Source organism: Acomys minous (genome assembly GCF_964271855.1).
Source record: "Acomys minous genome assembly, chromosome: 15".
Taxonomy (NCBI): domain Eukaryota; kingdom Metazoa; phylum Chordata; class Mammalia; order Rodentia; family Muridae; genus Acomys; species Acomys minous.
In genome coordinates, this window is record NC_140497.1 from 76,367,928 (window position 1) to 76,395,222 (window position 27,295).

General features: G+C 44.9%; 2 protein-coding genes across 5 annotated transcripts in view; one reads left to right on the top strand and one right to left on the bottom strand.

The window, feature by feature from the left end:
* The window catches only part of BMP2K (BMP2 inducible kinase), a 104,984-nt gene extending 98,213 nt beyond the window's left edge, over positions 1-6,771 (top strand). For both annotated transcript variants that reach the window (XM_084759358.1, XM_084759359.1), the window contains one exon: positions 1,530-6,771. In XM_084759358.1, the coding sequence (XP_084615484.1) occupies positions 1,530-2,923 (1,394 nt within the window). In that variant the 3' untranslated portion in view covers positions 2,924-6,771. The remainder of the gene's footprint in view (positions 1-1,529) is intronic.
* On the bottom strand, positions 2,817-26,564 carry PAQR3 (progestin and adipoQ receptor family member 3). Of its 3 annotated transcripts, none has more exons than XR_014774993.1 (7): positions 25,974-26,563; positions 22,873-23,035; positions 19,047-19,202; positions 16,173-16,370; positions 14,140-14,230; positions 7,489-7,617; positions 2,817-2,951 (listed from the first exon to the last, which is right to left on the bottom strand). XR_014774993.1 is itself a non-coding variant. In XM_084759362.1 (7 exons), the coding sequence occupies exons 1-7, from the start codon at positions 26,156-26,158 to the stop codon at positions 8,830-8,832; spliced, it is 951 nt and encodes a 316-aa protein (XP_084615488.1). In that variant the 5' UTR covers positions 26,159-26,564; the 3' UTR covers positions 8,349-8,829. The 3 variants fall into 3 exon arrangements, 2 of the variants coding, with proteins under 2 accessions (XP_084615488.1, XP_084615489.1); XM_084759362.1 differs by lacking the exons at positions 2,817-2,951; positions 7,489-7,617 and adding exons at positions 8,349-8,848; positions 10,558-10,696 and having other exon boundaries at positions 25,974-26,564; XM_084759363.1 differs by lacking the exons at positions 2,817-2,951; positions 7,489-7,617 and adding an exon at positions 8,349-8,848 and having other exon boundaries at positions 25,974-26,564.
* Positions 26,565-27,295: the final 731 nt, after the last annotated feature.

The following is a 27,295-nucleotide window of genomic DNA, read 5'->3' on the forward strand; positions in this document are numbered from 1 at the left end:
CCACCTCACAAAACGGTGTTTTGGTCATTTTCTGTTAATTCTTTCCATGTAAATAGTAGCACCATCTAGCGCATACTCTCTTTCCAACCCTCATCTTTCCACCTGCTGTAGAGGCAGAGGACAACATGAGTGTTACCTCTCAAGTACTGTGCACCCTAAGAAGTCATTAGGACACTCAGTTATTGGGAGAACATGGATGCACACACTTGCCATGGCCCACACGTGACGGTCAGAAGACAGCGTGGGGAAGTCAGTTCTCTCCTTCTACCAGGATCATCCCAGGGACTGAGCTCAGGTTGTCAATGGCAACTACCCTGTTGGTCCTCCCCTCCCCTCCCCGCTTCTTTCTTTGTTCTGTTCCGCTCTACTCTCTCTTGACAAGGTCTCCCTCCCCTAGGCTAGGCTGGCACTAAGTTTGCAAAGCACATGCTAACACGTAGCTTTAACATGGGTTCTGAACTGTCTTTGCCATGTTTCAGCCCCACTTGCTCATCGTCACTGAGCAGCCACCACCTCCTCTGCAAGGCTGGCGCCTCCTCATGGCTCAGCCCTGTGTTCTCCTTAGGGAGGCCTTTACTGACTGCCAGTTGTAGGTTTATGCTTCCATTCTCCTACTTTTGAGTTTTGAGCACATTGGAAATTTTTGAGTTCTGACACTATGAGTGCAAACTCCTGAAAGCAGACATTTGTTCGCTAACACATCTTTGTTGTTAAATGTAGTAAGAAAATGCAAGTGATTGAATCCCAAGCTAAATAGACCTCCAGGTGTTGACTGAGTTTTCATTAGATTTCTTTATAAATATAACCGTTGCTGATGTCGGAGCAGTCCCTTTAGTAACAGTTGTGTACAGTACTAGGACACAGAGACGGACGATAGTGAGATAAATAGTAATGACTGGCCAACTGCTACACTAGAGTAGACCTGTATTGGGGATTGTCCACGGTCGGAAGCACCAGGAGTGGCGGGCATCTTCTCGGGGTGGTTTGGAAGGTCTGTCATGTGGGCTGGACCCGTCAGGTAGTGAGACGTAGATGGGCTTTCATTACTGAGGTGCAGTGTTCAGAGCATCTGGTATTATTAGGAAGGTGGCACATTTTCAGGTACACTAGAGCTTCCTAGGTCTGCTAGCCATAGAAGGCACGTGGTGCAGTCTCATTAGGTGGCCATACTAACTTAAAACACCAGCTTTTAAAAAGCAGTGTGCAGATGTAAAAACACATGACGCATACACAGACAGATGGCTATCAAGGAAACAAAAGTAAGAGTTGAAGTAGAAGATGTTTGCTTGGAAGGTGGATTTTGATAGTGAAGACCGTGAATGACCTGTCAAGGGTGCCGCGATGGTGCTGTGGATGTGGTACCACGCGTACAGAGATAAAAGGATGTCTGCCTTACAGGACCTGATCCCCTGGCTGGGCAAGGTCAGAGAACTAACCCTTCCTCCCGGGAAGGGACCTGGTGTGAGGTATTCAGTAGAAGCAGGACTGACATACTAGAATACTATAATGATTTTTCTTTGAACTTTTAGGTTCTCCTGAAAAGAAAAGTGAACATTCTCCAAATCAAAAAAATATCACTGCAAACCCTACCAAAAATGGAAGTGCAAGTCCACCATGTAAAGATCAGCGCACTGGAAAGAAAGCCTCCGAGAATGCGGTAGTCAGGGGTCAGGCGCAGAAGGGAGCTGATGACTCCGAAAGCGATTTTGAATCAGATCCCCCTTCTCCGAAGAGTAGCGAAGAGGAACAAGAGGATGAAGACGTTCAGGGAGAGCATGGGGACTTTAACGATGACGACACCGAGCCGGAGAACCTGGGTCACAGGCCTCTGCTCATGGACTCTGAAGACGAGGAAGAGGAGGACAAACACAGCTCCGACTCTGAGTATGAACAGGCTAAAGCCAAGGGCGGAGACCTGACCACCCTGCTCAGAGACCAGCCTGGCGGTGGGCAGAGCGCGGCCCCTGACTCAGCACTCCTCATTCCCGCCAGGTCGCCGGGGGCTGCTCTGACTCAGGAGTTCGACGTGTTTGGTGCTGTGCCCTTCTTGGCGGTGCGCGCTCCACAGTCGCAGCACAGAGGGAGTGGCAGGAACCTCTCCCCGCAGACCTTTCCAGAGCAGGAGGACTTCGACGTGTTCACAAAGGCCCCCTTCAACAAGAAGGTCAGTGTCGGGGACTGGCCCGCAGCGGGCTCAGACACACACCCTCTGCCCGCGCGGCCCAGAAGTGTAGATATGTTTGGCTCCACTCCCTTTCAGCCATTTTCCACGCCAGCGAGTAAAAGTGAAAGCCAGGAGGATGTTTTTGGGCTCGTGCCCTTTGAGGAAATAACTGGGAGTCAGCAGCAAAAAGTCAAGCAGCGCAGCTTGCAGAAACTGTCCTCTCGCCAGAGACGCACAAAGCCGGACATGTCGAAAAGCAACGGGAAGCGCCATCACGGCACACCTACCAGTGCAAAGAAGCCCCTGAAGCCCCCGTACCGCACCCCCGAGAGGGCCCGCAGACACAAAAAGGTGGGCCGCAGGGACTCACAAAGCAGCAATGAGTTTTTAACCATTTCAGACTCGAAGGAGAACATCAGTGTTGCACTGACTGATGGCAAAGACAGAGCCAGTGTCCTGCCACCTGAGGAGAGCCTGCTGGACCCCTTTGGTGCCAAGCCTTTCCATCCTCCGGACCTGTCATGGCACCAGTCCCATCAGGGCCTAAGCGACATCTGTGTCGATCACAATACCATTTTGTCAGGGAGGCCAAGACAGAATTCAGTCCACGGGTCATTCCACAGTGCAGATGCGTTGAGAATGGATGACTTTGGTGCCGTGCCCTTCACAGAACTCGTGGTGCAAAGCGTCACTTCACAACAGTCCCAACCGGTCGAATTAGACCCCTTTGGTGCTGCTCCATTTCCTTCTAAACAGTAGACACCTGAGGTGGACTCAGCAATAACCCCTGTTTCAGAAAAGTATGAAGAGTTTTATGAGTCTGGAAGAAAACATATTCGTATAGTTGCTTGTATCAATCATTCTTACGGCTAATGAGGATAGGTGACTTAGAGAAACCAAATCAAAGTGTCTGTGTGCACAGGGTAGTAGTAGCTGGTGCCGTCTTCAACAGGAGCCAAAATCGGAAGCCCCAGGGGCTTTGGCTACTGACAGCTTAGAGGTCAAGTGTGGGCCTTCCTGGGAGAGTGTGTGTAGCCGCCACGGGGCAGCAAAGCTCATCACTTCAGACAGCAAAATGTCACCTAGGTGCACACCCCAGCCCCAGCATTTAGCCAGGCTGACTGACCGTGTCCACCCAGGAGGAGACAGTCGGGAGTGTGCTCCTCATCACATACACTTCTCTGTAAGGTAGAGCCAGAAGTAACTTGACTATTGTGCCTAAAACTCTGTTGCATTTTTAAAAAAACAAGTGCCATTAGTATGGACTCTGTAATGGTAAGTATATGAAATAATGTATATATTAATTCAGTTTAGCCCATCTATAGTGTATAGGTGAAAACATGTATATGGTAATATATACGCAGTTTTTAATTTGTCAAAAATTAAAATTTTAAAATGTGGACTGCTTAATAGAAGCTTAGAACAAAATCTAAAGAGAAATATTTGGCATTTGAAAAAATGTAAAAGAATGATACATCAAAAAGAAAAACAGCATTTGGTACTTTGGAAATACTTTGTTTGTGAACGAGTTTTTGCCAAAATCTTTATCTCCGTGTCCTTAATGAAGCATAATGGTGATTTTAAAAAAAAAGTGTGGACACGTTATATAGAATTTTAATTAAAAAAAAAACATTAGCTCAAAGTTTAAAATTTTAAGATGTTTACAATGTAAAACTATGTTGCATTTACTAATGTACCTTATTACATCTCCGCCCTCATCCCGCACTCCCAAGTCTTGAGCAGAAGTTCCTCCCCTCAGGTGGGGGGGGGCAGTTTTACTACAGTGCCCCAGCAGTGACACTGACAAGTCTTAGGGACAAATGCCTCTTGCAGTCAGTCCCTCTGCATGGACAGCCAGGCCTTCAGCGGCTGTAAGAATTAGATCATAGGACTAGGTTTAATTCTGCTAGCTGAGTGCATCTTTGGTGAAAAGAACCAAGCTACCAAATTGCCTTTAAAAAAAAAAAATCACCAGTTATTATGAGAAACTTGAAATTTTGTAGAAGTTGTGTTTAATGATAGCAATTATATATCAGTTAATGTGAATGCACTGTCTGTGCTTCCTATGCCTGTCTTAAGTTATGATTGTCTTTACAGATTAGCGCTAGAAGTTTCTAGATTAACAGTTATTTACAAAAAGGAGTGGAAACAGTTTTTTACTGTTATTCCTTGATTGCTATATTTTAACTGTCTTTGCCCCCAATTAGTGTATCTTGATGAATAATCTTATGAAAACCTCTTAATTTTAGTGCCCTGATAGGATAAATTATTTGCCCACTTTCACAGTTGAGAATTTGGAAAGAAGCAAAATATCTAACTAAGCCGCGGTTGTTTTTCATTGCTTCTCTCCTCTTGTGTGAACTCAGCCAGGTGAAAAGCGAACCGAGCAGCCCCCCACACACCAGCAGCCGGAAGTGGGCCGCACCACTTCCTGTCCTTGTGCCAAAGGCAGAGGCTATGTTTGCACCTTGTCTTCTGGCTCTCAGGTTGGTTAATAATTGCTAATGCAAACAGCAGTGGATCCTTTAAACTACAAAGCAGATCCAGCCACGCGTTCTTTTTAAAGTGGTGGTGAACTGGTGTGGTCCTCCTGGGACGTGACTATGAAATCGTAGCTTCACTTGCCTTTCAATGCACTGAATAGTTTAAAGTGATTCCCTGACAGCCTCTTAGGCTTATGCTGGATAAATTCTTAGGAAACAACTCTGCCACAGCTTAAAGTGTTTACACTGTCTCTTGTAGCCCACCCAGGTAACACTCCTCACTTGAGACCAGCTCACTGGACAGATTATTTAATTGGAGGTCCAGTGGGGCAGCTCCTTCCTGCTGATGTTAGAGGCATTTTCTCAAGATGAGGAGACTCCACTTAAATTTCAGTGTCACTCTGTCACTCCGTAAAGCTGAGCCTTAGGTAGCTAATTCCCTTCCAAGAGCTAGGCTACCATGCACAGGAGAGCGTTTACTGAGCACCCAGCACTCAATCAAGGACTGGCTGTTACGGGATGGCCCAGTTCTGGTTTAAAGAATGTCATTTGGGTGTGCCTTGTGCTTCTAAGTATGCAAAGTAGCCCTGACTAACCCTGCTAGACTTGAACATCAAAGGGAAGCCATGTTAGGAACCTGTCGTGCAGCCAAGGCCAAAGTTCTTCCTAGAAGCTTTAATACTGCTTGTTAACTTTGAATCTTTTCTTAAAAAGTGGACCATTTGCTTCTCTCACTTCAGTAAGATGTTAAGATCATAAGATGGTCTTAATGGCACTGAAGAATGTGTCTACTGAGGCACACACGTTGCTTGCTATGTAGTTGGAGAAGAGGTCCTTTGAAAGCTGGGTGAAAGTGTTAACGGGCTAGAATATTAATCTCCAATGCTCCTTCCCCTGGGATGCGGACTTGGGTGGTCAGGAAATCACTTCCATCCCAGATCTGTGCACCCTGCAGTCCTACCCTGTTTCTTGTTTAACAGAGGCTGACTACTGTGCTCATCTTGCTGGTAGGCAATGCTAAGGAGGGGCCCACTCCTGTGCAAGGCTTCAGGCACAGCCTCTCCCTTGGGTTATCTAGGCTTGAGCACTCAAGCCTTGTTAGGAGGTGCACTTGCGTCACCATCACGACTTACGGGAAGTTTGGGTACATTTGGGTAATATATGTAGAATGTACAGCGAACTTCGTCAGTTTTCCCTCTTTTTATTTGTAGCAAAACTAGTCATCAGTTTCGGTCCAGTTACTGAGTTGACAGTCTACTGTGAGATGACGTGTCTACTGTGAGAATAACAAATGACTGTTGGAAAACTTTTGTACTCAGAGGCATTTTCTACTAAGATAAAAAGACACATGCACATCACAGCTCTATTATGGAATTAATGTGAATTTTAAAAGGCTTTTTTTTTTTTTTTTTTTTTTTTAAGAGCACTCACTCCTAGGGTTTACAGAGGCCACTAAAAGGAAGAAGCAGATGAAAATATGGAGGGTCATGTCTGGTTTAGGTTTTTTAAATGATAAAATTCACAGTGCTACTTTCAGGAAAACTGACTTTATTACTTTTTTTGTGTGTGTGACTGAAAAGTCATTCAACAGGAGTAGCAGCCACTTGATTTTTTTCTTTTGCAGTGCTGGGAACTGAACCCAGGGCCTTGCGCATGCTAGGCAACGCTTTAGCGCTGAGCTACACCTCCAGCCTGGAAGCTCCCTTTTAATTGCTGGCAAACAGCTTAAGTGCACTTTCTTTGATTACACTCCAGTTTTTTGTTAAACTTGAATTTTCTGAAGCCTTTTATGTACCACTAAGCAAATAACTTTAATCTTTAAGTAAACCGGATTTATATCTTTAGTTATGTTTCTAATTGTTATAAAACACACTTGCTAAAGTAACTTAAGTCCTCAAATGTAGCTGGGGAACTTATAAAATAGAATTCAGTTGCTTTCCCTATACCCAGTTAAGCACTAATTTTATTACCTTATTGCCTTTACATTGCTTAGTCTTGAATTATGTTCACTGTTTTGTTTGAGATTTAAAGTTATTTTCTTACTGTATTTATCATACCTACTATTTTAATAATCTGCCTTCCTTAAATGCAATAAATCCTAAGCGGATTGCTTATTCTTTATAATCAATGCCTGTGGAGTTTTTCTTATATTATTTGTATCATTAAAAGTTTTGTTACAAACTTTTTATTATTTGTATCATTAAAAGTTTCAGTTACAAACTTCTGAATAGAACTGAGTAGTTCTTTCTTCCTCACCATAGATTCCATCTCATTTATGTACTCCGTTCTCAAAGAGTTTATGGCTTAGGATTTAAGAACATGCACTTCATAGCACCATTGTCACACATTTACCAATAACACAAGATTTGATTTGTAACTTTTTTTCTTAACTCTTAAAAGACAGTTAGCACTAAAAATTCTTGATTAAATATTTTAGTTCCTGACTATGTCAGAAAAGAGGCTTTGGCATGTTAAAGAGACAGCCTGCATATCAGATTGACAAGCTAATAACTCTGGTGACAGATTTTCAGTGTTAACTTAGAATGCATATTTCACAATCCAGAGTGTGGCTTGGTGGCTTGTGAGTTTCCAGTCGTGACCAGGTTCATTTTGTTTGGTATGGGTAGACTTGTGTTTTGAAGTAGGAACCAGTGCAGAGCACTCACTGTTTCCATCCAAGGAGGAGCATAGAGCAACCCTGGGATGTTTCTCTTGAATAACTCCTTTCTAGGAAAGGCTGGCTCAGGCATACGTGTGGCCCGGCTAATGCTCACAATGAAGGCCTGAACATTTAGAACTCATGTGTGTTAGAGCACATAGGCGTGGCACAACTGAGATTACCTGCACGCTGGGCAGCAGCTTGATGCCACAGTGGCCGGGAAGGATGAGGGCCTTGCTGGCTGTTCACAGGAGCTGCACAAGGGCACACAAGTTCCCTCTTCTCAAGACGGCCCTACTGTTACCTCTCTCCTTTGAGAAAAAAAGGTTTAAAGGGTAAGTTTCCGTATTAGCTCATTCTCTCGTCAGCCCCCGGGCTGCATTTCTTTGCTGTTTAAATAGTTACTGGGATAATGCATACAGGAGGCCTGTTTCACACTGGTAGGGTGGAGTTAGAAATGATGCTATTTGGGTGGATGTGGACCTCCTCAGAAACTGGCAGAATCCAGAAGTGCAGAGCTTGCCCCTTGGCATTTAACACATGGCAGGGTGTATCTCTAGGGGTTACCTGTCAAGTGTGGAGCAGCTATCCAAAGATACTCTGTCCGGTGTGATTGTAAGCTGTGACAGTCCCTGACCCATCATTTGACTCTAAAATGCGATCTCGAGCTGTAATGTATCACAAAGAATGACAAACACACCTTTAGTAAACCCCATTTATTTACATATGCACACTCTCCCATGCAGCTACTGAACTGCACTTAGGATAAGCCACAAAGAGGAGCAATGTCTTGCTGTTTGAAAATGGCTCTATAGAGAAAGATAATTGTTTATTGAGTCTACTGCATTTCTATAAATTGTTATAATTTAAAATAGTCACAGATAGTTTTAAAAACCTACTTTTAAAGTGTTGTTAGCTTTTATAGTTTGTGTGTGTACAGGTAAAAGTAAGATTAGCTTTGAAACTACCGTAGCTGGAAATACAATTTTCAATCATTTTAGTAAACTGATTAAAATAAAAATACACATTATTACAAAGCTCAGATTTTTAAGCAATTGTCAAATATTCTTTAATGTGAATAACTTAATTTTTCATCAGTAGTGTTATGCACACAGTAGATGGTCAATAAATTCTGACATACAGAAGTGTTTACAGTTGACAGCAGTCCAGTCATTCCTTTTTAATAAACACATATAAAGATAAAAGATGAGGACAGTAGTTTTCTTACAATAGTGAACATTTCAGAGAACACGGAATAACTGTCCCTAAGTCAGATCTAGGTCAGAACTATTCAGCGAGTAGTTGTTTGAAAGCAAAGTTATGTTCTTTTTACTTTTGTTATACATACAGCAGTTATTACAGAATTCATGTACAAAAAAGAAAGCAGGCATTTTAAGAATTAAAGTAAAACTTACAGGGCTGGGCATGGTGGCACACACCTTTAATCCCAGCGTTTGGAAGGGAGAGGCAGGCGGATCTCTATGAGGACAAGGCCAGCCTGGTCTACAGAGCAAGTTCCAGTGTTACAGAGTCGGACCCTGTCTGAAAAGAAAAAGTAAGAGACTTGGTTTTTGTGGGTTTTTTTTCTTTTAGAAGAGTTCATGATAAAAACAGCTCTACATCTAGCCTAAAATGATTGGATTTTTCTTTTTTTACTTACTATTTAGCGTATTTCTTCTGGCCAAAATGACAAAATATGTATTCAAGAATAACAGGCCAATAAAGGTATATTTTGAAAAACATCCTACTTTTGTCATATCCAGATCATCTAGATCCAGAGCATACGAGTTGAATTTGTGACTTATGGGACAACAGCCACTTTCAAATAGTGTCCCATCTTAACAACAGTTATAAAATGGTGGCCTTTACCGAGCACACTGGGGGAAAATTCTTACTAACGCACCAGCATGGGAAATTTAAATTCCAAACCCACCACATTAGAAAGAAACCCTCTGCTGAGGCATATCAACTTTCCTAATACTGGATTTAAATAATAAACATCAATGTTAAGAAAGATTTTATTATATATTAATTCCATTCTTCTGAAAATATGCCAGTATTTAAAACACTTTGCCAACTTACATAGAACTTAGGTGATAACTTTTATTTCAGTGAACAGCTTTTCATGAATGCTGTGAATGACATTTTATTTGGAAGACCAAAGAATAAGAGTTATGCTTCCTAGCAGGGCAGTGAGATCTACTATTAAGTATGGACAAGACTAGTGCTTCAGCTCTGACGTGTACATGACATTTATGGATACTTTGAAGTTGGCAGGGAAATGTTAGTACAAGTAGAAGCAGGAGCAGAGGTGACTAATCTCATCAGCAGATGAGACATCTGCATGTTCTAAGGCTTAAGGGTCACTTCATGGTCAAGACAGGGCCACCCTGATCGCATGGCCGTGAAAGTAGCACCCGTACAGTTTAAACCCATCATCATGCAGCGCGGAACTACAGAGTTAGAGATGAGAGGTCTTTGGAGGGAGACGGGGATCAAAAGTCAGGGTCAAGAATCCAGTTATACAGGAATTAAGCAGTATGTGGAGTAAAATTAGGTAGCTGATAATTTGGCTGTCAGACTCCATGTTTCTCATCCGTCTCCCTAGTTTCCAATCTAACACCGTTTAAAGATAGCAGTGGATCTTTATTCTCTCTTCTCAATACCTTTCTCAAAGAAGGAATAAAAAATTTGTGTTAGCAAACTAAAAACCAAAACACAAACCCAAAATCCAAATGTTCCTAAGGAGAAGAGAAAGTACGGCTGGGAACACCTCAGGTGCCAGTTTCTCACAAGACCGCACGGGAGGCTGTGCTGGTCCGGCTGCCCTGTTAGCCTGCAGCAGCACAGGCACAGCCACCCTTGCCTTGAGCAGGCACTTACATTTCATCACTTGATGAAAGTGTCCTCTCTTAAAGGCAGCATACAGGACGTCTCCACTTTTAGCGGACAGGAGCCCATTCTAAAATGAAATTGGCTTTACATCGAATGGACCCCATTTTTAAAGTAGCTCATAGCCAGCAATTACTCAAGGCGTTGCACGTCGCTCACGTCTAACTTTCACTGTCTGCACAAATGGTGAATCTTAGTTGCAGTTCTTACTACAGATCCAGTTTTGTAAAGCAGTAGGATGCATTAAACAAGAAGGAAGATGAAAAACAAAAAAGAAGAAGAAGAAGAAACCAATGGGAACCTCAGAAACACTGGGGTCTAAGATTCCCCGCTGTCCATTGCTCAGTGTCTGGACTCACAGGGGGGGGACGTGGTCAAGGCAGGGCTTGCTGTGTCTGTACTGCATGACATACACTGTTGACTCATGCCACCAGTACAGCATGGCCACTGCAAGGACATGCCAGATCTGGTGGCTGGATCCGAGGTAGTTTAGTTGTCCTGGACGGGAGAATAGAGAGAAAGGCTGACGGCATTATTCCAGCATTAAAAGGAAAAGGCACTTCTACCTCTGGCCAGACTGACTACACAGTAATTCAAATCTAAATCTTTTTAAGAGGACAGACTCATATTTAAGGTTTTATTCCCTAAGTATGCAATTTAATTTCAGAAAGGCTGTTACCGTTTCTAGATGAGATCAGGCGTGTTTGGGTAGTATGGCCTTAGACCCCAACTTTATTTTTTAAAATGTAACTTGTGAGGGCCAGTGAAATAGCTCAGTGGCTAAAGATACCTGCCATCAAGCTCGATGGACCTCAAGTCCACAGGGCACAGAGAAAGAAGAGACCCACAGAAGGGGAACTGATCCCTGAGAGTTGTCCTCTGATTGCGGCTTATACACTGGGGCATGCACCCCCACTCGTGAGTGCACACATGCGAGCACACACGCACGGTGGAATTTGATCGTTTGCCTTCCATGTCTCAACATGCTTGGCAGCATCAGCGGAAAGTATTGTATGAAAGACCAGGGCGTGGTTTGGGGATGACTCCGCCAGAGCAGGTGCATTGGCTGGCTGGCTGTGAACCTGCAGGTGCTTCCACCCAGGTGGGAAGGACTCACTACTCATTAATATTAGGAGCTTCCTGGTGTTTCTCAGTCAACAAAAACCAGGACAGGAACAACTGTCAGCTGTTCCCTGTAGTCCTGCTATGGTGGCATGGTGTAAATATCCTTTACACTTGCTTTGCCTTAGCAGGAAGCTTAACTCAGAATAAAGGACTTCAAGTGTGGTCAACAGGATTCTTCCTGGGTGGGCTCTTAGCCTTTCTCTGGTGCCATGAACTCCTGATGCCCAGTGAAGCCTATAGATTCATTTTTAAAAAGCAAACTATAAAAATTGCTCTCTTATAACAAACGGTCCAGAGATTTGCTCAGTTCTACTGATGGACATGTTGCAGATCCATGGGTCGACTGATACAGATTTGACTTTGAAGACAAGCTCTCTATGTGGCCTAGTTGGCCTGGAACTGTGTAGATCACGGGAGGCTTGAACTCACAGATCTGCCTGCCTCTGCCTCCCAGATGCTAGGATTAAAGGTGTGTGCTTTAGCCCAGTGGTTCTCAAACTGTGGGTCACAACTCCATTGAGTGTCCAATGACCCTTTCACAGGGGTCTCCTAAGACCATTGGAAAACATAGATATTTACATTATGATTCATAACTAGCAAAATTATAGTTATGAACTAGCAACAAAAATAATTTTATGAATAGAGGTCGCCACAACAGGGGGGTTGCAGCATTAGGAAGGTTGAGAAAGCTGCTTTTGCTGCAGGTGGTGTAGTTTTAAATTTCTTTCCCACTATTCACTGTCTACACTGCCTGTGTTTCTCATACACAGGAGAAGATGCATGCTAAACACTAGAGACTTGAGCTTTCCCAGGGCCCGTGTCTCCGCTGCTCTCATGTTCCTGCACTCAGCCGTGTGGCTCCATGAGGACATTTCATATTCAGCTCACCTCGGAGGAAAGCCGTGTGACCTTTGACCCTTCGCAAGTGTTAAAAGAGCCAATTCTTAACAGAGGACTTGAAAGTGGTAAGGCTAACGCCACGTGGCCACTCCTACATAGCGTAGAGTACTTATACTCGTGTGCAATAAAGAAACAGAATTATGTATGCATGTAATTATTTTCCATTTGTTCTGCAGTGCTCAGGACTAAACTGAGCCCATGCATTCTGGGTAAGGGTTCCACCACTGAGCCATCCATACCTCTAGTTCTAGAGTCTTCAAAAGAATTAAGTAACAAAGTGATATGAAAATATACCAAAATTGCGGTTTTCCGGCGAGGGGCTACGCCCTGGTTCTTGTGTGCTAATGTCTATACACTCAGGTTCTCACTGCACTCCCGTGCACTGACAGCTCGGGGCAGAGAAAGGAGTGCACAGAGGAATGCTCAGACTCATCCTCTAGACCCTCGCCTTCCGCAGAGACAGGAGGAGCGGCTCGCACGCCCCCTCTGATTCATCGCGGAGGTGACTGATTCTTCTAGGGGACAATGTGAACAGCCCATCCCTGCAACAAATGCCAATTTTCCCATGGGCTGGGAAGTCAGGACTCAACACGGCCACCGTGCAGTGGACATGCCCTGGCCTTGGAACGCTACCTTACGGTCATGTACCTCCCCTGAGTAAGTACCTTGGAAGTGACTTCCAGCCCAGAAAGAGGGCAGATTTGTAGCCTAGATTGAAATTGCTCCTTGCTTCAGTCTTCCAAACTTAAGTCACTATTGCAGGTCCTCTGAATGTTACTTCTGAGTGGAGCTAAAGCTTCGCCAGACCACACCACACTTTGCTTTATCTAAGCCTCAATCCCCTCTCCCACAGCTGAGGAGCACCATTCACGGCGGGCTTACTGCCTACCTTGATTGTGCTGTTCTATGCGACACTGTCATCTAATCCTCCCGGGAACCACAGGAGACATGGGTTACAGCTTTGTTCCAGACACGGAAGCATAACTTGTTGAGAACATGCCATTAGTAAGTGGCTCCCGTGCCTTTTAACTCAGGTAGTGTAACTCCAGCGTTGCAGTGTACGAGAGCATGCTTCCGAGAAGTTGGCTCACTGCCCCAGTGTCCACCAGAGCTCTCAACGCTGCGCTAAGGAGGAGACCACTCCCCCTGCTGGGTGAGTGGTTCCTGCGTACCTTGGGTCATGAGGAGTTTAACCCTAGCAGAGGTGGTAGGAGGCTCAAAGCCAGATTGGCTGCCTTGACCTACTGCCTAGAACTGGTGTGAGGCACAAGGCTCCTCTTAGCCTTAAGCACACATTCCTAGAGGCCTCAGTGGATGCCCAACACTGCAGATAGTACTCAATTCTGCACATACTACCTTCCCTATATGACCTACCGGTAATAATGTTTAATTTACAGATCAGATACAGGAAGAGATTAAAATATAACAATATACTACAGGAAAAGTTTTTACTGTGGTTTTTTTTTCCCGCTATGGAGTGGTTTCCTTCAGGAAACTGAAGTCACAAATAGGACCTCAATGTACATGTACAGAAGTGACTCTCACCCTGTCCTCTTTTAACTGCCCTTGTGTCTTGCTTTCCTCATTTCTTGCTTTATGTGTGAAATTTCCTCTATAAGAACAAGTTGATATGGACAGAAGAACATGCAGCTAGTGGTAGTGCCCATGCTAAAAAGAACAGGGCCAGGAGTCACATGATCCTCGGAGTGGGATGTGCATGGTCCACCCAATGCCTCTGTGCGGGTGTTAGGGAACGTGTGGGAAAGCCCTTGAATTTACTTACAGCTATTGCTTAGGAATGGAAGAATCGTTCCAGAATCAATACCGAGAAACCATCTAAATTTGGTTCTAAGAAGTATTTACTTCAGACGTGTTTTCAGAAGGGAGCAACAAAACCATGCCGAGCAGGGACCCACCTGGAAAGTACCGTTCCGGAACTTTGGAAATGTAGAACAGGAAAGCGAGCAGGGCAATCACGTACATCACAATTACCCGGGGTGCGAAGTCCTGGAAAACAAAGCGCGCTGTCTTACCTTTTCCCAGCGCTACTGATCCCTGCTTGGGGTCAGAGGTGGGACTTAAAGATGGCTGCATCTCAATTATCCTGCAGATGGGCTACACAGCAATGGTCTCTTGTTCACATTCCCCAGGCAGAGCAGCCCACAGCCATGACACTGCTGACAATCCTGGCAACCCTCTACAAAGTGGTTCAGAGTGCCATGTGTACAAGGGCTGAGTCAGCAGAGAGGAAAGACAGATCTGACCAGTCCTGCCCTCCTGTCCCTCCTCACTCATCACAGGTGATGATAGCTTCCCACATCCCAGGTAAATGCCCCGTGCATTGCCACCTGGAGCTCTCTCTCTCTCCATCTCACTGCTGGTGTGTGGACCTAAATGTCTGCCCAACTCAGTGAAACCAGTGAGCTAGACCACGCACACTGTTGCTAATTCTTGTGTGCCAATAATTCACGCAACAATAAAAGACAACTTCCTTCTTCCTTTTCAAGTATGTGAGATTGAGCGTGGCCGTAGCCAACTCTATATTCTTCCGATTCCTCAGGCTCAGATTTCTAATCATTCTAGAACACACCTTCAGCCTTCAGGAAATCTCATCTTTAGAGCGGCATCTCTCCCATCCTTACAAATGAGAGTTTTTAGTGGATTTCTTCGAGGGCTTCCTTCTGCTTCCTCACTGGAATGACTGATCTTATTAGAACTCTGTTTTTAAGAACCACTGTCTTTATATGCCAGTTTCCTACCTTAAGTCTTGTGAAGATAGGACTACTCAAATTTTCACACACTCTATCAGCTCAAAAGTTCTTGTTTTGTTTCTTTTTTTATCGTTATAAGCGTAGTATAATTTGCTACCCCTAAAGTTAATCACTCTGTATCAGTTTTCAGTCCTTCAGTTCTAGTTAGAATCAGGTCACAGGGAACAGCTTCTCATTCCGTTATCTTCTTCTCAGGGACCAAGGTTACCAGGAAAGTGGTGTCTTCGCGCGCAGCAGGACAGCCATTGTCCCTCCTCACTCGTCATAGCCTTGTTGTGACCGTCCTGGTGCTGTGAGGCGAGTACTACTCTGCCTTGAGTTAGAGGCCGCCGCTCATGTCACTTGGTCCCAGAACCACCTTTCTTTTCATTGGTTTACCAAGTATTTCCCTCTAAGCTGATGAGCCTCACACGGTGACAGCAAAGCTACTGACAGTCCCTTCCTCTTCTGGTCAGCTAAGGCTCCTGGGAGTGACAATAACCTCCGCTGAAGACCAGAGAAAGGGCCCTGGGGTAACGGGCTACACCGGCCTTCTTGGCATATTTACCCACATTCAATACTTTCAGCCCTTCTCTCTAGCACACGCTCGGGGCCTTTTTATAAGAATTTCTATGAACACAGACATGTGTTTCTGAGTTCTTCTGCCCGCAATCACCTGCCTCCACAGATCTGACAATAGAACCAATAGCTTTCTCTTTACTTGCCGATTTATTCTTCCCGGCGGGTTGAACATCTCCTGTCTCCAGCTCTGACCTCAAGTCAGCCCGTGCCTTTTCTTTACACACCCTACACATCTCCATCTCAGCGGGTCCAACCATAAGTCTCTCCTCAGTCTCTCGGTTGGATTATCACTAGCCCAGCAGACAAAACTGCAAGCTCAGTAGTCCTCCCCGGAAATGACATGTGTACTTACATACTATGACAGAAGAAGAATGATGTTATTTCACACTGTGGCTCATCAGTCATCAACAGAGACCATCTCGTGATTTTGAAAGGCATGCGTATTTATATGGCTGCAGAAGCTATGTTCCAATATGCAACTAAAAACATGCCCCCAAAGGATTCAGAGCTGCTCCCCTGGCCTGATTACACCACTGTAACCAAGAAGTAAAAGTGAAGGAAAAATAAAAAGAAAGAAAGAAAACGAAAAAGAAAAATACTGACCATACTCAACCCACCTGTACAATAGGAGCACTGATTCCTCCATTGAGCCAAACCCAGTGGAGAGTAGGGATCACTCCATACCCGGAGACAGAGCAAAAGATGATGGGGCGCAGCCTCTGCCATTGCTGGGTGAGGTAACTGGGATGGATCTGCGCGAAAAACACCGCCAGGATCATCGCAAGCACGGTGATCAAGTACACTTGACGCCAGTACTAGAGTGGAAGGAAAACAGTAGTTTGGGCTTCTGCAGTAAACGTTACAGGCTCCGTTTATTTGGCCTCAATGTCTAAACAATACCCCCACCCCCTTTAAAGAGTGTTCCAGCCAAAGGTCGAGATTTTGAAAAGTTTCTTTGGATGACAAACCAAAATTGAAAGTGAACTGGTAAAAGATCACACTTCCCTGTTCGTACAAAGGCATTTCCTGAGTGCCTGTTGTATGCTAGGCACAGGTAAAGTGTGGGAGGAACACGGCTGTCTGTGACATGGACTCTCCCGGTGACTGAGCTCAGACTGTGGGAGCGGCAGCCTTTGTGAACACAATGATACTGTGATGATAATGTAAGAAGAGTGAATGGTACCTGGGCTTGATACAGATGCTTCACACAGGAGACAATATCTAAGCTGGAGAGGAATGCAGACAGTGTGTTGGGAGAAGGAGCAGAGAGGGGCAGGGAGGCTGAAGATAACGGCTGGACAGTGAGACTAAGACTGAACTCTGCAAAGCTGACACACTGGGAGCTGCGGAAGCATGGGGTGGATGCTGGGGGTGGTGGCATGTGCCTGGGACCCCAGAATGTGGCAACCGAGGCAAGAGCTCAGATACCAGAAGATACCAGACAGAAAAAGAATGATGCTATTTCACAGCATGGCTCATCAGTAATGAGGGGAGACCATCTTGTGATTCTGAAAGCTATGCTTATTTATATAACTGTGGAAACTCTGTTTCAATATGCAACTCAAAACATGGCCCCAAAGGATTCAGAGCTGCCCTCCTGCCTGGCTGCACCACTGTAACCAAGGGATCAGACAGAGAAGAGGTGAGAGGAAGCTGGGTAGAGAGAGATTAGGACAGTTTATTCAAACAGAGAGTGGGGTGGGGATGAAGCCTCCCTCCTTCCCTCCCTCCTTCCCTCCCTCCCTCTCATGTGTGTGCGTGGGTGCGTGTGTGTGGTGTGTGTGTGTGTGTGAGTGTGTGTGTGTATAAAACTTGGACTAGTGGAAGCCATTTTTGTGGCCAGTCAGGCTAGAAAGGGCCGAACCTTTCTCAGCTGTTCTCTCATAAATAGTTATTAAGACCTCCTGATATATCAGAATTGTCCTCTAAAGCTGATGTGGTGTGTGTGTGCGCACGCACTTACAACTGTACATATGGAGCATGTAGTGGGACAGGTTCCAGGGCTCGAAAGTTAGCTCCACAAAGGGCAAGCACTCTTAACTGGGCTCCAGGCCCCTGAGGACTGCTCACATTTAGAAATTACCTGTTAGATCATTTGTCTTGTGTGAGCCCAAATGTCCCTTCTGGGTCAAGGATCCCATTTTCAGTGTCATTCTCAAAGTGGCTTGTGTCCCTTGAAAGGCAGAAGCCACTACAGAAACTAAATGCTTGGAGCTACTGGACGCTGGGGAGGAGACAGCAATTTTTCTTTTATGCAATAATGGACTATTGAGCCCATAGTTTTCGTCTCTTTTTCTAAGTTCATTTTTATTTAATTTAGTTTTTTATTTTGTAAAATAAATGCCCCATTTTGATGCTTAGAGAGAAGTAAACAGAAAATGTAAGTACAAAGTAAAACAGCAGTTTAAGTATGGCTGCACAAAAACCTTCTCAGCAACACGTTTCCTCAGTTTTCCTTCAAGATGCCCAGCATCGCACACAGAGTGAGTGATGTGTACTTCTGGGTATACACCATTAGTTTACTAGTAAAGTTCTATCAATTTATACATTAATTACATATATATTTAATTTTATACTGTTATAATATAAGATAGTTAGTAGTGGTCCTAACATAGTAAAGCCAAAAACTTTTTTCTTTGGTAGTTTAAATTTTAAAAAAATTATGTGTATGTGTGTTTTGCCAGGATGTTCGTCTGTGTACGTGTGCATGCCGGATGCCACAAAGGCCAGAAGAGGATGTAGCGTCCTCCAGACCTGGAGACATAGTGCCGTGAGCTGACGCGTGAGTGAGTGCTGGAAATCAAGGCCAGGTCCTATGGAAGACCTTTACAAACTAGTACTATAAAGCAGATATCCTACTGTTTTTCTCTCACTATGCAGAAACAAGGACCCTGCCTGAGAACCTTAGCAGAGACCCCTGTGTTGTGACCCGGCTTCCCATAGTCCAGGGCAGAACCGCACTGTCGTGGACCCACCACAGGAAGGGAGTTTGGACAGGACACACTTCTTTGTCTGGGAAAAGAACTACAACCCTGAGCAGCTATGCCGCTCCTTGGAGAGAAGCATAGTTTGGCTCTGAAAAAGAGGTAAGATGAAAAAAGGAAAATCAAAATCATAATCAAAGGGTATAACAGGAGGGCAAGGTTGATGGAACTTCTTTTTCATTTTGTTTTGAGACAAGGTTTTGCTGTGTAGCTTGGCCTGGCCTTGGAAATTGAGATCATGTGCCTCCCTGAGTCACATGACTATAGACACATGCTGCTACCTTTTGTATGTTGTATCTCCACACTTACAGCCACATTTTCCACCAGAAAATTAAGAAGATAACTATGAACCCATAACAGACAATAGAGACCAGAGGAATCTTTTGAAAATTAAGTTTCTGGCCACATAAGACTCTTCTGTTGATTTGTAGGCAAATTGTGTATTCGTAGACTTACACCACTGCAAATCCTATATAAAGACAGTGTGTGAAAGTTCTAAGCACTTACATTATTACAATAAAATGCATAAAAGACTCCCGAGACATAGCAGCCCAGTATTCCAATAGAAATCCCTGCGTAATCCAATGCCATCCATCTTCGACAAGTTTTTTCTGACCGATGACAGGAAAACAGATGGTAGCCCACTGAGCAGAGCATACAGACCTGCCAAAGGAAGAGCAGACCTTAAGAACAGAGTGACACACGCAGGACTCAGAGCACATGAATGGTGTGCAGGGATATGGCTCAGACGCTGGGCTTCCAAGTCACGGATAACTTGGTTTGAACTCTAGTTGTGTGCCTCATCTTAGTGCAAAGTATCAGTGATCTGAGCTTTGTGAGTTCATCAAAAAATGGGGACCGCAATCCCCAAAAACTGACAAACTGTAATTATTTTATAACATAGAACTGCAAGTAAATAGCAAAAAACAGGGAAAATAATACGATGCAAATATTTTTAGATAGAAATGTTTTCATAATACCTTCTAAGGTTACTCTGATTTATGAATGAGTTTACTTTCATATTGGTCATTAAATTAATGTCCATCCCTTTAAAGAGATGAAAGGATATAGAAACCAACCAAACACGCCCCTGACTTAGATAACATGATAACTGATAACATGCTACACGTCCCTGTAACACATGTGTTCCAAGAACCTGTGATGCACATGCTTACAAGCACATTATAAATACTTTAAGCTAATCAGATTGGCATTATGATTCTAGTCTACAATGCACTTTCTTGTTGGTATTGTGAGACAAGGCCTCACTGTGCAGCCCTAATTGGTCTGGAACTCACTGCATAATCCAGGCTGGGCTTGAACTCAGAGATCTCCTGCCTCTGTATCCCAGGTGCTGGGTTTAAAGGTGTGTGCCAATACTCTGCTTTTTCCTCAGATCATGTAAATCTTTTGCCTTTGGAAGGTATGTCCCACCATACCTGGCCATAGTTTGTTTTGTTTTGTTTTTTTAACTTAAAGATTATAGTTTAGTTCAAAGTTCTAAGTAAATATGTCTTTATCATATCCATGAAAAAATAAAATGTATATGTTTTCTAAATAAACCACAAAGCTAATGATGCTGACAGTTGTTCTGAGGACTTGGAAAGCAGGACAGAACTTCCTCTGGCCCTCAACTATCAGCTGCATGTCATGCAGGGAAACGGATATGAAGATGAAACTTCTACTCTCTAAGAGACCTTTGGTTATTTTTGAGAAACACTCTGTAACAGCTCTACAGGAGAAGTCAGCGTAGACCACAGAACACCAAGGAAAGATGTTATTGGCGTGTGGGTGTGTATGGCGTATCTGCAGGGGTACCCGGCAGAAGGGAAAAGCATCACAGAGGGGCTGACACTTGAGCTGCATCTCAACATTCAGCTAGTATTCATCTGGGGGCATTAAAAATGCCTGTACATTTTTGGGGGGCTAGGAGGGCCCATAAAGAGAAGTCATATAATGAAAAGTATGAAACCAGTAGGGAATGGGCTGTAGATCTCTCCATGCCAATAATTAAAGTGACTACACAGCAAGGGGCTTTAACTTTGGCGTTGTCACCTTTACAGAGGTGTAGACTGGCCAAGCTGAGAGGTTACACACAGCCCTGGGGAGCAATGCTGGGAGTAATGGGGGTATTAAATAAACACCTGTTACACTAAAGCCGAAATTACTAGAAAGAACACTTGAGATGTTTCTAGTATGTTGCTTAGTACTTTAGGACCAAAGTTTTGAGCAAAATGACAAGGTTCTGAAATACAAGATGCAAGAAAAACATCTATACAGTGAACTTACAGGTTCACCTCTCTAGTGGGCAGAACAGGGTCAAGTACAGAGTGCTGGCCTATGTCTGAGAGGAGGAAATGTGATGGTAGCTTTATCTTTTCATTTTCATGTTGCTCTGTATTGTGTGTGTGTGTGTGTGTGTGTGTGTGTGTGTGTATTTTTGATTAACCAAAATGTCAATGGGCATAAGCTTGTATTTATTTCCTGCTTTAAAGTGATCTGTTTGGGCACTTCAGTTTCCCATGGTGCCCTGCCTACATGATACGCTGGTGCAGCAGTGCTCAAAAGCTATGGGAATAACCGACCAGTTGGGTCGGGGTATTTAAGTCCCACCCCATGAGATGGAACCCATGCCTGACACTGCCTGGGAGGACAAGAACCTGGGACTAGACAGGCGATGGACCTAGGCGGTAAAAACCCAACACCGCTGTTCCGCTAAAAGAATGCAGCAGTATAAGGACTCCTAGCAACACTGTTACACATCAGTGTCTTGCTCAGCCATCGTCAGAGAAGCTTCCCCTGCAGTATAGGGGAACAAATACAGAGACCCACAGCTGGACAATGTGCAGAGCGAGAGACCTTGAAATACCCAGGTCTAAACGGGATCTCTCCATTAAATCTTCCCCTCATGGTCCAGAGAACTCTGCAGAAAAGGAGGTGGAAAGAATCTACGAGCCAGAGGGACACCAAGGAAAGAGTGTCTTCCAGACACACCGGGATTGGCGCACAAATGAACCCGCAGTTACTAAGTCGGCACACAGAGATCCTGCTCAGGCCTTGAGCCAGATGGGGGGTCCCAGCACTGGGAAGAGGAAGTAGACACGATCTCCCATCCTTCCCAGAAGCTATCTTCAACTGATAGCCATTCCCACAAACCACACCTCAAGGCAGCTGCCATGCCCAGCAAGAGATGGCCAACAGGAAATGAACTCAATGGTATCTTTTGAGATTTTTTTTTTTTATCTTAATGATTTGCTTGGGCTTTTTTTTTTTAAACCTTACTTGTCTTTTGCTTACAAATTATAGCTTCTGATTTTGTGTTTTTATGGGTTTTCTGTGAGTGTGTGCATCTGTGTGTGTGTGTGTGTGTGTGTGTATATGTGTGTCCCTTGCTTTTCCCCTCCCTCTTAGTTTCATTCTCTTGTAGTTTGTTTGTTTGTTTATTTCCCTGTTTCCTAAAGAGAGAGAAGGCGTGGAGTCAGATGAGTGGGGTGGTAGGAAGGAGCTCGGAGGAGACGAGGGAGGAGAAATGGTGATCAGAACATACTGTATGGCCAAAAGTCTGTTTTCAGTAAAAAATAAATGATCTGTTTGAAAATTAAGTGTTAGCTTTAAAGGCATTTCTACAGATCCTTGTTAAAAAAAATACACAAGTGTAATGTAAAGAGGAATAGGAACAATAAATTTGAAGCCAACGCAAATGCAAGGGGAGCTAAGAAAACTGGCATTTTAGCATTAGAACAAGAGATCAGTACCAGCAAGAGAAAGGCAGTGTGAACACAGCAAATAGAAAGCACGTATATATTTTACGTAGGAAAAAGGAGTAGTCTTTCCAAACAGGTTCTAAGCAGGCACTTTAGCCAGATAATAGAGTACAGTCATATTCATATCCTTATGTTAATCTCACAGCCAAGATGTCTACAAAGATAAAAAAGCAAGGCATGATGGTACATGCCTATAATCATGGCATTTCATGAGGGAGGCTGAGGAAAATTCAGATTCAATGCTAGGGCTACACAGTGAGGCTCTGCCTCAAATGGCTTTGTGTGTGTGTGTGTGAGTGTGTGTGTGTGTGTAGGGGTGGAGCGAGCAAGAGCATGAACTCAGTTTCCACCATCTATGAAACACAGTGGATTTCAAATATGCTGTACCAGTGACTTCCAAATACATGAGAGCAACAGCTTTTGTGGTGCTTATGTTACGAAAGCAGATAAGCTTTCCTTGTACCCTCCGGAGGGTTCTTCAGAGTGGTGGGTCAGAAGTAAGATCACCCGTCCAAGCATGCCAGAGAAAAGTTCTCTTCACCCCAAATGGTGTTTGCCAAATGACTCACCTGGAAGCAGAAAAGACAAATGGAGCAAATTACAAAATCTTCTCTGGACGCACTTGCCGAAGGTAGCACGGATGTCATGTCATATATTCCCAGGGTGAAGAAGAGGAAGAAACCCAGCAAATGACTCCAGATGTTCACCGTCTCGTTGGACAAAATAAACAAACTACAAGGTAAACAGATACAGTTCAGATGCACACTCGCTCTGTGCCAGCACTCAAGGGTTAGGGGCTGGGGAGCGGCTTAGCCTCAGCCCTCTCTGCCGTTCTAATGCTGAGCGTATGATCTAATATTCCTGTCATTTCTTCCCGCTTGACTAACCCTGGGAGTCACAGCTTTTAGTGTCCGACTCTTAGTGCTCTCACTATTTCTTTCCTCCGATTGCATCACTTGTTAAATCAGAGTCCCCACTTTCTACAGAAATTAAGCGTATATGAACACTGGGTGTCAGTTGGAAAACTTTCAGGAGCAGCTACCCGAGACACTGCTCAGTGCCAGCTGAGGCATAAACGTAAACTACTCTTTGAGCACTCGTTTAAATGTACATCCAAAGCTCAGTGCAGAATACAGACGACTTAACCTGCTGGAAAGGTCCTGAAGACAGGTAGGCATGCCAGAGCAATTCTGCTCTACAAGTTCTGAAACCAGTTTCAGTCTCAGGTGGCAAGAGCTTACTCCTTTTAGGACAACAGGAGATTACTTTGTGTGTGGGGACTGCCTGTTCTCCAAAATGTCTTGGCAGCACAGGCTGGTGGAGAGTCAGTTTCTTCACCTATAAAGAAAAGGAGTTGTGTTAGATGCTACGGCCTGCTTCCAACTCTTCTGAAATTTGGGGAAATGGTTCTTCATTTCTACTATAAAGTGCTATCATGACTGAAGATGTAAATACTCTTGCATGTCTCTAACAAAATTGAATCTTTCATGAAACTAGGACCTTGGCTGTTAATGAGTCAGAGTGTGTGTGTGTGTGTGTGTGTGTGTGTGTGTGTGTGTGTGTGTGTAGGATGGGAGAGATTTAATTCTAATTTCCTGTCTGTGGGTGTTTAGCCTGTACGTATGTATGTGTGTGCCACATGTGTGCCCAGTATCTGCAGAAGCTAGAAGGCATCAGATCCTCTGGAACTGGAGTTACAGACAGTTGTGAGCTGTCACGTGGGTGCTGGGAATCAAAGGCAAGTCCTCTGGGAGGGCAGCCAAAGCTCCTACACTGAACAATCTCCTCGGGCTCTGCACCAGAAGTTCTGAGTAGCACAAATGTACAAGCAGACATGGCAGTGGTCCCATGGCTCTCACTCCCTTGGATATCACTGAACCTCAAATGGTCAAGAATTAAGTATATCTTGTATCTGGAAACACATACTTGACCTTGTTTATCATCAACTAAAAAGACTATCTGTAACTGGGGAGGAACTACGAGAATGCTCTAGAAGCATCTAATGACAGGACTGTTTTGGCAACCAACACTATATTCTGCCTATTGCTTCAGAAGTTTTCATTGTGTGAAACCCTGATTAACTAAACACACTCTATGTGTCTCTTCCCAGGAACAGAATGCAGATAGAATGGATGGGCATATAAAGCCTCTCTTCACATGCAAAGTATGTCCTGGAGACTCCTTACTGTTAAAAGAAGAGAGGGCAAAGGTCAAACCCGGGTAAGATCAATATTGTAGGGAGAATATTCCCAATAAAGGATAAACTATTATTGTCAGAAAAGCTAGGCACTCATACGTTCTGTTTATCTTAAAAATCAACAGGTTAACTCTTGCTCAAATTTCTGATGCTGTTAAGAGGCACGCCTGTTAACGTGCGTCTGATTCAACAACTCAAGAGCTAACGTTTTATATCCCGCTTTCGACTCCTTGATATCTGGAATCAAGACACCAGAATGGAGAGGGCCACTGCTGGGTGGGTATACAATATTTACAGCAGTTCACTTCTGGCCTGCTCTCCTCCAACTCCACAGCAGGGCCTAGCTCTGATTTTTTTTTCTTTTAATTTGATTACGTACAAGAAGGACTGGGGAAAATAAAGCAGCAATGAAAACTCAAATTGTGACATCCAGTTGGTCATCCATTCAAGTAATGTTACAAAAAATACCTTCAAGGCAGTACAAAAAGAAATAGGATGGGAAAGGAACATACTGGAAAGACCAATAAACAGACATGTGGTTGCTGCTTGAGCAATTCAACAACCCACATTCTGGAAGCAGAGTTTTCCATTCCAGTGTCCTGGGGTGCTGTGTGTTACTTCTGCGAGGGATGATTCTAGGACATACAGTGAGTTCTGACATAAGATGACTCTGGAAACTAAAGGTTTTTTGTTTTTTTTTTAATTTTTCTTTTTTAAACAAGCTTTTGGGACTCTGATTTTAAAGATGTAAACTGATAAATCCATTTTATAAAGAGGCTTCTAAGGTGCTCCGTTGGAGACCCGCTGCCTGCCTTCAGCTTTCTTTGCTACAGAGTTTTTCCCTACACGGCATTTTCCACAATGACTATTATGTAATAGTGTAATTACCCCTTTAATGTCTGCCTCTTAGGCTAGACCTTAGTAGCTTCATGAGAACAAGGGCCATGCCTGCCGTCTGGTCTGCAGGAGCTGGTAAGGTGCCTACCACCTAGCAGAGGCTCCATGCTCATCTGCTAGGTGGTTGAAGGAATCAGGGCTTCCCACAAATGTATGCACAGCAGTGTGGACTTGTCTGCTATTATACGTGCATTCAGCTGGCCAACATATCTGAATTCCCACAGTTCTGCCCTAGAAACAAAGCTCAGGTATACACAAGGCAAATAAGGTCCGGCCATTGTCGCTGGGAGAGAGAGATTCCAACCCACATCCCCAGTGAGTACCAAATGGAATAAAGGATGTAAAGGCGCTTTGTATACAGCAAAGGGCCACTGGAGAAGTCAAGGAAGACCACTGTTAGCATCGTCGTTATCTCGTGGATCAAGGACCCACGGAGGTGGGAGAGATAGGGCAGCAGGACGATTAAAGGGCCCAGAGGCGAGGAAATGACATGCACAGAGAAAAGCGGAGAAAGGCGGGGAGACCAGACAAAAAGCGTGAGAGGAGAGGGTGCGCCATGAGGAGCAGCCACTGTACCTTTTGATACACAGCCTGGAGGGCAGGTAGGCCCGGTAGCCGTCGGTGATGTAGGGGTTGTCTTTGAGGGACACCGGGATCTGTTCGTAGGTGTACAGGCGGATACCACGGGGCACCAGGACCGGCCAGTACTGGTAGCTGCCCAGCTCGATGTAGTGCGCACTCTTCAGCAGCTTCTGATGCATGATTCCCAGGAGCCGGCCCAGCCCCGCCTCCCCGGGGAGGGGGCTTCGCCGCTGGCGCCCCCGCCCCGGAGTCGCCGACGCTGTGCTAGGCGCTTTGGCCGGAGTCTGCCCAGGCCCTGCTCCGCTACACACCTCCTCCGTCTCAGCTCTGGCCAGCGGCAGGCGTCGCAGCCTGCTCTGACGTCAGCGCGCTGTGAGGCTCCGCCTCCGCCCCGCCCCTGTAGGGCACCATCGCCCCGCCCCTCGCCCTGGGGGCCTGCCCTTTCCTTCTGCTTTAACCAGCAAGACACGACTGCCACCCTGCCTTTTACCCTGCTTGAGCTGCCCCTAGTTCCTCGTTTGCTAGCCAATCAACCCGTAAGCCCGCCCGCCAAAATGTTCCGCACCCTCAGCTCCATTCTTCTGGTCCGCCCGCCTCTAGCCCCGCCCTCCTACCCCGCAAGCCTCCTACCCGACACGCCTCTAGCTCTAGCGTCCTCCCCGGGCCGCCCCTAGCCCCGCCCCTACCCGGGCCGACCCCCATAGCCCCGCCCCCTACTCGACAGGCCCCTAGCTCCAGTGTCCTACCCGACCCGCCCTTAGCCACGCCCCTGCCTGGCCCGGCCCTAGCCCCGCCCCTACCCGGGCCGACCGCAGCTCCAGCCTCCTACCCGGCTCGCCCCTAGCCACGCCCTCTCACCCAGCAGGTTCTTAGCCCCAGCCCTCTGTGTTCCCCTTAGCTGCCCATGAAAAATTAGAAGTAGGACGAATCCAAGTGGATCTCCTTTTCTGCTTTTCATTAGAAGTAATATTTGCTACGTTTTGAATATCAAGAAGACAGTAGCAAGCCGGGCTTGGTGGCACACGCCTGTAATCCCAGCACTCAGCAAGGCAGAGGCAGGAGGATCTCTTGTGAGTTTGAGGCCAATCAGGTCTACAAGGCTACACAGGGAAACCTTGTCTCGAAAAAACAAAAAAATATTTCCTTTTGAATACTACTACATTGTTTTATTGTATATTATCTTTATTAACAAATTAAGCTCGCATTTAGAACAAGACTCATCTCAGAGCAATTAATATAAATATCTGCCCGTATATACAAACACTGATAGTCACATAAACTGAGGAGTTATTTTATAATGGCAAGTTTAAGCTTGA

What these genes read in the sequence shown, in the direction of transcription:
- PAQR3 (XM_084759362.1), bottom strand. Translation starts at nt 26,158, where the DNA reads ATGCATCAGAAGCTGCTGAAGAGTGCGCACTACATCGAGCTGGGCAGC. An exon ending in TTTGTCTTTTCTGCTTCCAG is followed by an intron (nt 19,203 to 22,872) that starts GTGAGTCATTTG and finishes TTCCTTTGGCAG; the next exon opens with GTCTGTATGCTCTGCTCAGT. An exon ending in ATGCATTTTATTGTAATAAT is followed by an intron (nt 16,371 to 19,046) that starts GTAAGTGCTTAG and finishes CTTCCACTCTAG; the next exon opens with TACTGGCGTCAAGTGTACTT.